The 11,739-nt window shown below is 39.0% G+C and overlaps 1 protein-coding gene across 6 annotated transcripts; it reads right to left on the bottom strand.

The window, feature by feature from the left end:
* Positions 1-1,766: 1,766 nt before the first annotated feature.
* LOC103979925 (uncharacterized) lies at positions 1,767-9,956 on the bottom strand. Of its 6 annotated transcripts, none has more exons than XM_009396184.3 (10): positions 9,727-9,956; positions 9,283-9,348; positions 8,812-9,199; positions 8,482-8,645; positions 6,662-6,862; positions 5,997-6,581; positions 5,477-5,556; positions 4,451-4,796; positions 3,952-4,164; positions 1,767-2,272 (listed from the first exon to the last, which is right to left on the bottom strand). In XM_009396184.3, the coding sequence occupies exons 2-10, from the start codon at positions 9,334-9,336 to the stop codon at positions 1,946-1,948; spliced, it is 2,358 nt and encodes a 785-aa protein (XP_009394459.2). In that variant the 5' UTR covers positions 9,337-9,348; positions 9,727-9,956; the 3' UTR covers positions 1,767-1,945. The 6 variants fall into 6 exon arrangements, with proteins under 6 accessions (XP_009394459.2, XP_018679102.2, XP_018679099.2 ...); XM_018823557.2 differs by having other exon boundaries at positions 8,812-9,196; XM_018823554.2 differs by having other exon boundaries at positions 9,755-9,956.
* Between the last annotated feature and the right edge of the window lie 1,783 nt (positions 9,957-11,739).

The following is an 11,739-nucleotide window of genomic DNA, read 5'->3' as shown; positions in this document are numbered from 1 at the left end:
TATATATATATATATATATATATATATATATTCTGACATGAGAGATCCAATGGATTTATCTTGTCTTTTTCTGCTAGGTTGACATCTACATGTCAAGTCTGCAAATGTTGCCCCTATTAAATGCTAATTAATACAAATAAGAGAACAACATGTGTTCTTGTGTTTTCTTTCTCATGTTGAAACATTAGCTTCATCATGAGATCTCACCAACCTGACAAACTTGTTGCCTTCTTCTTCACCTCTTCACCATTTCTTTTGTCTCCTATCAACCACAAGGTCTTCATGGCAGGAACTGCCACCTTCAAGCACAGAAACACAGCTTGGAGCCGTCTCCCTTTTCTCAAATGCCTATGGTAGGAAACAAAACAATGGTTTTATGCTTATGAAGCTTCTCTGCCCCTGAAATGGAGAAGTAATCATGGCTTGCTGAGCCTCATGTTGATTCCTTTGTAGCCACAGCATGCAAGCTTAGCATCTAACAGTACAGTTTGCACAGTAAATTGCTGTGTTAGATCATGAGCAGAAGTTTCATGTCATCTTTTTCACCACACTATCCACCTAATCTAGCAATGAGGTTTCAGCTTTCTTCTATTACCTTGTCTCATGGCAGCTGAGGGGAATGTTGTCTGGGTCGAAGCCACTGCAACACAGAACAGCACCTCAATTCTTGCCTTGTCGACATGAATGGATTCGGACAAGGCTTCATTCCCCTCATCTCATGGACCTGTCACTTGGGAGTTACCTGGAAGAGATTGCCATGGATGCTGCCAGTGTCCTATATTTCCAATGTCCATGTTCTATACTGCTCTTTTGGTAAGGAGGAGTATTCTGGTGAGACTGAAGAGTAGAGAGTGATGGGATTCTGATGCCTGCCATCAAAGATGTGATTTTGATCGATTGAAGGAATGCATGCTCAAGAGATCATTATGACACTATTTTTTCTGTTATTATTGCAGGCACCTGAAGAGGTCTCCCAAGATAATGGCAACTGTTACTATCTCAGAAAGCACTTGGATCATGGAAAGAAGAAATGGAGGATAGTTTGACAAAACAGAAGTTAATGTACAGTGAATTCGTAGTAGTGTAAGATCCACTTTTGCAAATTAGATGGATCAAAATTGATGATGAATGAAAATTAGTATTAATTTCTTGAATCAAACTTTATGTTTGGAAAATCTCAACAAAGTTTCATATCAGGTAGAAGTTGGGAGGAACAGAGCATTCAGTTGGTGTGTAAGCTAAACAAGAAATGATAGCTGAAGAATGTGAAGCAAGCAGCAAAGATCTGCCTTGGCTCATAGATTCATACATTCATAGATCACAGAGAAATGTTGATGACCCACACAACCTAAACACCATATACATACATCACCAAGTTAATAATAGAACTCTGAGCTCAATATATTTTAAATGCATTGGGAGATGAGTCAAAGGAAGTGTGGCAGAAGGAAGAGCTAAGAGAAGACCACAAAGAAACCATTCTTAGATGAAGAACATGATGCTATCTTCCATATTTCCACTGAACCTTGACAGAGCTGTAGGCAAAATCTTTTTAGGACAAGAACTGCTGAGAGGAACTCCTAGAAAAGGACATTTCCAGCTACAGACCCTCTATTAAAGCACCATCATTGAATTGTTTGCAAACACCACCCTTTTTTTTTTTGTTTATGGTTTTGCAGAATCTTGCCTAATACAAACTTGGACCAAGCAGAGTTTTAACATAACAGCTACTGGGAACAGAGCTTCCAGCACCATGCAATACTTAGTGTCATAAAATTCTTGTCCAATCAGAATATAAATTGCTAAAAGATCGTAAATTACTTTCCTCAGCAGAAAACTAATTGATGAAAGAAAATACATGTTCTGATATAATTTTGATCTAAAACATACATGTTATACTTCATATTTCAAGCTACAGGTGACTAAAAGATTCACTCATCTTCATTTAATCAAGGTCTCTTGTCCAATCGAAGTGTTCCCACTCCCGTGCAAAATTAGCGACTGCCTGATTTTGCTTCTCCATTGGTTCATGCCTTCGGCGTCGGTACATGTCTTCCTCTGGAAGGCGTAGTAAGCCTCTGATGACATTCAAACCAAAGCCACTGTTGAAATTACTGTCTTTGTCGATCACGTGAACGAACCCCTTGTCGAGGCCAAATTCCACATGGAAATAAGAAAAATTTTCAGGAATCACTTGCCGCAGATTCCCACTTGTTGGGATGACCTTCTTCATGTCATGCTGGCCCCACTCTTCCTCAGCTTCTTCAATTGCCTGGAATAGAACAAACTTATTTGTAAGGAACTCATAAACATGGTTACCGAAAGGGAGGTGTTAGAGATATATCTTCAAGGACTTCATAAAGTGCATCTACCAATTCAATTTGTTTGTTGAATATGATGTCTTATATCGAATATGTTTACCTTGATACACTTGTTGCTTATCAGCCTACTAATAGCTTCCAACAGCAAAGAAAAGTTGTAGTCAACCCCTGCTCTTACTCCGCCAGGATCAGTTCCATTATAACCCTTTAGTCATAAAACAGGCCAAGATCGTCTAGCTTCTACTTGGCTTTAATGATGATACTAAAGATTCAAATAAATCTAAAGTTTGTTGTTACAATTAGAATTAGTGTGGTGTACCACAGCAATGTAATGACCACACTGGACCGATAGCGAGAACTATGTAAAGCACATGTTAAACTAACATCTTTGTGGTCTTCTAGAAAATAAATCACAATGAAACCTACCTATTTACCAGCATCATAGAAATGCACATAAAAATATATCCAAGCAAATAAGTTCCTTACAATTCAAGGCAAAATCTGTGTCAACTACCATGAAAGTGGCAACACACACCTAATAATATAAGCCTTTCTTGGACCTTCTCCAATCAAATTTAAAGCCACTACTCATTCACTTTTCCTTGGCACCCAGAACAAGAATTTAAAAAGACACAAGAATGCAGAAGTTCACTTGGCATCATCCACGCATAAAAAACTGGTTTCGAAGCATTATCAATATGCACACTCATTTGATCTAGTGCTTACATGCTTTCTGCTGATGACAAAATTAATTAGTACCCTCCAAAGCATAGACACTTCAAAATCATTACTTTCTTCTATAATCACTGCCAGACACCCAATGCTAGTCAAATACTTCCCAGGATTTGTAGACCACAACCAACTACACATACATATCACCAAGTTGACATTATATATATATATATATATATATAGATCTAGCTAGTACAATTTTCTAGATTCAAATTAAGAGCAATACAAGGTACTATAAATGATGTTCACCTATGTAAATTTCCCCCCTGGCCAAGTGTATTTGCTACACATGGTGTAGGATCCATTTTCTTGCTTCCAGCTCTAACCTCATAATTCATCATAACTCAGTTTTCTGTATTAAATTATTTCCTTCACTTGTAACACCGAAGTATCAACTTACCTCCTTTCTACACATGGTTCTACATCATCTAACTTGTAAATCAAGAAATAAATGTACAATCCTTAAAAATATTTTCCTATAAAACTAGTAGAACAGGACAGATATTACTTTCAAGTGGATCATCAAAGAAACAGCCATGAAGGGCAAGAAATGCCTAGGAATAAAAATCAGAAATGAAATCTAAAACAACAAAGGAAAAATTTGAAAAAGAAAAATTAGTCGATCAAATGCATGAAAGAAGATGGAACAAAAGAACAAGCATTCAATGTACTATGACATTCTAATGGCATCAAACAACAGATGTTGCACATACAAAGTCGTGCAATGCTGTGCCAGATGAAGAATAAGAGAGATAGATTGTAATCACTGTTTGACTTTGCAAAAAGATTAATCAGATCTAGCACTATTGAAGGAAAGGTAGTCAGGAATTCAATAATAAAGAATACTAATTTAACAAGACAGATTTCGACAAAACACCTTCAAATCATAAGTATATACCTTTCTAAAATACATAGGTGCTTGACTGGCGAGCAAATGGGGTATAGGAATGCATTCAAGTAAACAGTGACGACGCTGCTTTGCCAACCCTACAACAGTTTCAAGAAACACGACATCCTTATCATCTCTAGCAAACATCTTCAACAAGCACTTCTTGAAGTTGCGGATCTCCTCCCAAACATTTTTATCAACAGATCTTGTTGCAGCTTCATGCTGTATAGAGTTGAAAAATGTCTCAATATGACAAGTATAACCATCACTGATTCAAATAATAAGAAAAATCATGATAAAGGAATAGGCAATACAGGATTGCTATTACTAAGGAAGCAAGAATCATCAACAACCATATACTTAATCAAGAAAGCACACACTCCAGAAGGCACATGACATGCTAACAACAGCATCCATGTGATCTTGGCAATGACTGTAACTTTCATAAATTATGACATAAAAAACCAAACTTATAAAACAGTAAAAAGGGTAATACCAAATCTCACACCTGCATTGGTAAAATGCAGCAATGGCCTTCAACGACAGGTTGCCACTGAGGCAGCATCAAGTATGTAAAATTTGCAATTGACACAACAAGATGTTTTGGTCTTGATGGATTTTCAAAACAAAATTGACAGCGCTCTTGTTGAGTTAAGAGTCGTCTTGATATACTTCTTTCAGCAGGCATCTCCTCTTTCTTCTTGTTACGTTTTCTGCTAGGAGCAACATCAAAACCATACTCCTCATCTTCACCCAAACTATACTGTTTGTTCTGCGTTATTGTCTTTGCAAGATGCAAATCAGCATCATCTTCTCTCCTCTTATGTTCCCTAGACATCTGCTTCCTGATATATCTACAACAAACCAAATGGAAAAAATATCAATAAGTGACACTTCCCTTCCAAAATGTGTTATATATATATATATATATATATATATATATATATATATAAACACACACACACACACACACACACACACACACAAGAGTAAGAAAATCACCATCTTACAAAATAAACTAATTGGAAACGCTTTGCAATCTTCTAATTTCTAAAGTTTGAATGATCCTGTTATGTGTGAAATATTCTTTTATCTTGGATTTTTAGTTCTTACAAAGTTCAGACATGCTAATAGCAAGAAAGCATGCACAGGTTTTGAGACATATACCAATAAAGACAGAAATATAAGTTGACAAAGTAGATAAAGAAAACATCAGATATACCAGGAAAGAAAGCAAGGCCAAAAAAAATCCAAAATAAACTTGTTGCCAAAAACCCATCAGCATAAAATATAAAATGCAAATGCAAGGAGAAATACTTGATTTTTTTTAAGATGGTCAAAATCAAAACCATGCAATTCTGTATCTTGGGCAGACAAGTTGAACATGATAAGCTGAAGAACAAAGAAGAATTAGCCTATTACTTCTTTTACTTTTTCAAGACTAGAGAAGGAAAAAACACAAGGACAAATGTAACAAGACAATCAATGTAGAAACAGTTAACACTTAGTTATCAAACAGGTATATCATCCTTACCTGCTTGTGCTTCCCTCTGTTTCCACTCTAACTGATTGGGTGCCAGCATCTGGTTTGTCAACCATGGCCTCCATTTCTTTCTGGTAAATAGTAAAGATTCTAGTTAAAGCAGAAAATTGTGTTGCAAGTTCTCTCAATAAATCTAATGAGCTATTGCAAGTGAGATATAAACATTTAGTCCATCTGATTTGTTTTTGTAAACAAAGCAATGTCCACCCAAACAATAGGATGGCAATAACTACACAAAATAATAGATGCCCCACTGGCCTTATTCACAGTTATAATAGAAGAAAGTGACCAATTGCATTAGAGGCAAGATTTAATAAATTCAAAAGTTTAATATGTGATTATAATTTGGATGAACAATTTGAAGTTGAAGCAGCAGAAAATGACCTTTATATGTGAGATAACTAAAGCTACTAGTTATAAGTTCATATGTGGCCATTAAATAACAATGCCAGCTATATCATTGTAGGAACCACATTTAGGCAACAAGAATATGCATCAAGCAGTGTCTCACCGAAAGTTTCTCAGCCTCATCATGCTTTCCTTTCATACGAAGCTGCAACACCTTAGCTGCTAATTGATTTGCACTCTGTACTTGTTTCTGGGCTGAGGCTTCTTCATCAGGACCTCTGTCTCTCGGAGTGTGCAATCTCTTCTCCATGCAATTGCTGCTCGCCTTTGGACTTGCACCAGAAGAGCTATTTGAAATGCCATCATCTTTACTTTGAAACCGAGCAATATTATCCATAAAGTTCCCATCATTTGCAAATCTATTTAAGCTGGATATTGCTGAAGAAATTAGGGATTTATCCTCCATAGACATGTTACGACCTTTATTCCTTTTCCAGGACAAGTCATCATGTCTAGGTTTTCTCATCTGAGGAATTTGAGAAGAAACATCACGTAAGTAGTCACGGCCTCCACTGCGCACCTCTTGAATGCCTTCTTTAGTTTCATCAGATGGGGCCACTTCAGACAATTCCATTGGCCCCCTCTTTCTGTCATTTATTGCACGCAGATGAGCACGAGCCGGGGCAGCTCTATGAGCTACCACAGTTGCAGTCAACTGGCCCAATGAGCCCCATCGTTCTTCAACAACCTGTATGATGAAATAGAAAGGTATACCGTAAGTTCCAGAGTATACTGTATACATACTGCTTACATCACAAGCATATACACCTCATCAAGTTTTCGTCCTTCACGAGCTGCCTGCTCTTTCGCACGCTTCAAGGCTTTCAATCTCCAGCTTGCTCCACCATCACCAACAACTGAAGAAGAGAAAAGTCTGTCACTAGCCTCCGAAATAGATGCATCATCTGGATACCCACTGCCGTTATCTTTCAGATATGGATTCAATTCCTTTGGATTTGTTCTCGTCACCTGTTAGACAAGAATAATTAGAAAAGTCAATCGACTAAAGTTTCATAAACTCATGAAGAGAAGTGATGTTAAATCAATAATCAATAACTGCAAGGCAAGCATAAATGGAAAGAAAGTGAAGAAATTAATCATTCAGAATATCATAATAGCATTTTCAGAAAAAAAAATTGTGTCAATGAATCCTCAAAGCTAGCATTATATACTCCAAAATTGTTGGTTTGGACTTAAACATCAAAAAAAGCTTTACCCATCTGCTAGTTGTCTAACAAATATACACAAGTAACCATCAATTCTCGAATGGAAAGGAAAAAATATACTTATTTTAATGATACTTCTTCACTAATAGAAAATGCTCCAATTTTCCATTCTCATAAGACACACGGAAGCAAGATACATCCAAACTTAACTTCACAAATTTGAAAACAATCTTCTTAATTTTAATGACCTCATTGCTTCAGTTCATTAAATATAAATATGTAACAGATATTTCTTAACCAATGTAGTTTCTTAATAGCATCTAGATTTGACATATGAGTGTATAGTATACCAACACACAAAGCATTGATACAGAATCTCCATATCTGTGTTTTTATCTATTTCGCTTGTCCAATTTAGTTTCCTACTAGAATCCAGATTTGATATATGTGTTTAATTTAAAAGGATACACTGGATTGCTACAGAATCTCATCTGTTATCTGAGCACTTAAGTATTTCACTCATCCAAGGTTTACTGGTACAGCTCTGAGCAACAATCGAGCTCAATAAACCTAAATCCATGGTCTTAATAATTTTTCCGCTCTAAGGGCTTTTTATTGGGTTTAAGTACTCAGATCTGGTCCAATGTAAGAAAGATCTGTTTTAATTTCTTTATCTGAACATCGGGGGGGCTAGCTGCTGAATAATACGTTTCAATTAGCTGCTGAATAATTTCTTTCAAAAACTATTTGTAGCCAAGGTCACAATGGACGATATATTTTAGGAGGACTTTCTGTGGGCTCATATTAGCTGCTGAATAATATGTTTCAAGCACCTATATATTGTAGAAGCTCTCATGATCACAAAGTTCAGCTGGACTATGAACTCACACAAAATAGAAGCAAGACAGTAAGCCTTCAGATTGTTTCCTTTACTTGATGCTAAATAGATTAAGAGTCTTAGTTTACTTAAGTTATTTAGGCATCTTTCTCAACTTGAAACCAATATTTTCCTGGAACAGACTGGAATTGCTAGTCAGTGGCTCCCAATCATTTTTCTGGCCAATTCTGGTCCATAAAACCTAGTTTTATCTTCAATTCATTAAATCCCTCCCATTATGCTGAAAACACAAAACAACAACTAAAACCTATGGATTTGGTTAATATATGAGATGACTGTTATAATAGTTAGTTAATGCTATCAAAGAGTGCTATGGTTGCTGATTGCAGCATGAAGCATCTATATTTTGTTGATTTATTCAAAAGTTCTGGAGAGTGCTTAGCCACAACAGATATCTAAACAAATATCCAGGAAGTTATGAAACGCCAAACTGAACATCAAGCAAGTATTGTATGCACTGTTTTTCAAATTGTACAACAGTGAATGAACAATTACAAAGTATTCCTGAGAGGAACTGAAAGTACCTCAACAGTTTTATGTTCCTCGGTTTCTTCCTCCACTTCTGCACGACTATTCTCTGTCATCCTGCTCGCCGGTCTCAGCATCCAGTCTAATCCCAACTCCTTCCTCGCAAGCTCTTTGTCATTCTGGGGAAGTAAGTCTCTACCATCATCATCACTATCCTCTACTGACAAAAAAGGATTTAGTAACAATAACTACAATATCCAATTATAATCCTTACTCTACTTATTACAAACATAGTCATAGCAGAAACCAAAAAAATTTACTAGAATGCAGATCTTTCGCATCTCGTCTTTCCCTAATATTTTTGAGTCGCTGATGCTTCATTTTACCTTTCTTCTCTGCATACTCATCGGACGATGAAGAATAGTCATCCTCTGACAATTCCTGTCTTCTTCTTCTCCTCTTCCTCCGACTTTTACTTCGTTTGACCTCCTTGCCGTCCAAAGACTCGCTATCTGAAGTTCTTAGAGTACTATCATCACCTTCACCGTCATCATCATCATCATAGGAGCTATGGTGCTTCTTACTCCTTTTATTCTTCTTGTTCTTGTTCTTCACTCGTTTCCCTCTTCTAGAGATCATTTTGTGAACATCATCTTCCGAAGAGGCATCACCACCGTCTCGTTTACTTCTCTTCTTCGTCTTAGACTTCTTGATGGTGCTAGAATACTTCTTCTCTTCCCCTCCAGATCCATCCGAGTCCGAATGGGGTTTCTTCTATCAACAGATCGAAACTTCAAGCAAGCAATCAAATGGACAAGAAAAGAACAGGTGAAAAATAAGAAAGGTAAGAGGGTTACTGCTGATGATGAAAGGAGCTGATCCCTGGGTACAAATTTGACGCCAGAAAACATTGTTTCGTGCAGCTGCAAACAATTAGATGACCATTAAAAATAGTTAGGCCAAAGTTACGATTTTCATCAACTAAAACAATGAGATCTGAGAGAGAGAGAGAGAGAGAGAGGTGCATATAAATGCTGTGCTCTCCAGCTTGGGAGCCTATGGGGGTGCAGTGACCGGCGCGGAACGAGGAGGACCGGTGTCGAGCTCTCCGGAATTGGACAATAGCAACGTTAAAGAGGAGTGACGAGGAAGATGGTGATTAGGGCAACGCCGTTCCGATACGAGAAGGGAGAGAGACAACAAGAGGGAAGGAGAGGGGGAAGAAGCACGGCGGAGGAGGAGGAGGAGGGAGAGAAAGAGGAAGAGCGATAGCAAACGGGAAAGAGAGGCGGGAGGCGCACCGCCGAGAGAGAGAGAGAGGACGGGTACCGCTGAGGGCCGCCTTCTACACGGACGTGTGGAGGAGCGACGGAAATATCGCTGAAGAGGAGGCGTCTAGGAGCTATGGCCGCAGATGAAGAGGAGCCGGGGACGCGTCACTGAAGAAGAAGCGACGACGGCGACGAGAGCGGAGCCATCGTGAATGGGGTTCTCTCGGCAGCCGGCTCGTGGCGCGGGGTTGGGTCGGGTGTGGGACGTGGCTTGGCGGAACCCATTGTTATATTTGGGTTCAACTCAAGCCGAGTCAATTTCAATTAGGCCTTAAATTGGGCCAGGTGAGCGCCTGGGCCGACCAGGGCCTGATTTGTCTCACTCCTCATCCGTATGGCATTTACTTGGCCGGAGAAATGTCTCGCCGGACCATTACTGGTTTGAATCGAGTCTTATGAGGACGAGAGATGTTGATCTGTTGCCGGGACTGCACTCACCGTACTGCAATTCATGTTCTTGAGGGAAGGAATGGAAGGGGAAGAGGAAGGGGGGAAGTGTGGATTGTCATCAGCACATGCCACAGCACACACAGGCCACGGAGGGGGACCAAGACAAGGTTACAGATCAACTTAATGGCGTCATTATTCTTCGCCAGGTCTTCACACGCCAAGTTGCTCGAGGGAGATGATCAGGAAAAAAGGCAGGTTTTTGGTGATTTATGTGGCTTGGATTCTGGAATGGTCGCGTCTTAGGAAGGAGAAAAAGAAGAGATCAGAGTGAAATGGTGGAAAAGATGGTGTTTTGAGAGATTTAAGAGGAGGTTTAGGTCTACCAACAGGTTGTCAGGAGATAGAACGCCTTAACGATTGTCATCACCGACTCCCAAGAAGGATAGATAGAAGAAGTGGCAGGGAAGAGAGAGAAAGAATTGTCATCTATCATAGCTGCCTTTTAGAAGGCCGTGACTGCAGAGATAGAAGTACAATCACGTGACGATGGAATTTTGGGAGTCGGATGATGGGAATTTGATATGAGAGCCAGAGAGAGAGAGAGAGAGAGAGAGGGAGGGAGGAGAAAGGGTTTAAAAACTGGTTGTCGATCTCGATAGTAGCAATGGAAGGAGGTGAGAGAGTATTAAATACGCATATAAAACAGGGAGGAAGGCAAAGAGGGGAACTTTGTGCATTTTGAATTGAGACCTTGGGATCGATTTGTTCCCGAATCGGCTGCTTTCCTGCTCCCCACGAGGCGCAGGCGGTAGCAGCAGCAGCAGCTGCCCTCCCCCCAACTCTTATCCCTCAGGTATAGGATTTGGCTTTTCTTGTGTCCCCCTTTTTTTTTCTCTCTCTCTCTCTATCCAAATCATTCTTCTTCCATCAAATACATATGTAACTCTCTGTGTAGTCAGTGTCATCATGCTTGGTTCTTCGTATCAACATCCAGTACAACCATATTAGTTCTTCTCCATCCTGCCTGTCTCCCTCTGGCTCTCCTGTCTCTGGCTCTCCATCTAATTTTTAGTCTGATAATTTTGGATGGTGGGTTCGAGATGTTATACTGCCCGATTCTTTTAAGTTGATTCTGTTGTTCTTGGGTACCATGTTGCTTCTTCTTGGATCGATGGGTCTTGTCACGCTCTTGTCGCCCCCTTTTCCAAGATTTGATCTTTGGCTTCAAGAATTATGCAATTTGAGATTTCTAGTTGGTTGGCTCGATTGTGGAGTACGGAGTTTCGGGTGGTGTGTTTTGGATTATAAGGGTGTATCTGGGGTTCTATGTTGTTCTTGGGATATCTGGACCAAACTCCATTTTGGGTTCTTTCTTTCTGTGTCTGCCGGTAGAAATTAATTATGCTTGTTATTCAAAGAGGTAGGAAACTAAAGCTGGCTTCATATAATATAAGTTTGTTAGTTGCTTGAGCTTTGGATATTAGGCACGCATGTAGCATTAAAAAGAAAAAGAGAAGAAAAACACACAGTTCGGTTGATTGTTTGTCCTGATTGATTGATGAATTGTGTAATCCATGATCTGTGAACTAGAAG

This window comes from Musa acuminata, chromosome BXJ2-3, assembly GCF_036884655.1.
Source record: "Musa acuminata AAA Group cultivar baxijiao chromosome BXJ2-3, Cavendish_Baxijiao_AAA, whole genome shotgun sequence".
In the NCBI taxonomy this organism is placed as follows: Eukaryota; Viridiplantae; Streptophyta; class Magnoliopsida; order Zingiberales; family Musaceae; genus Musa; species Musa acuminata.
Note: the sequence above shows the minus strand (reverse complement) of the source record. Positions and strands in the feature narration are given on the sequence as shown.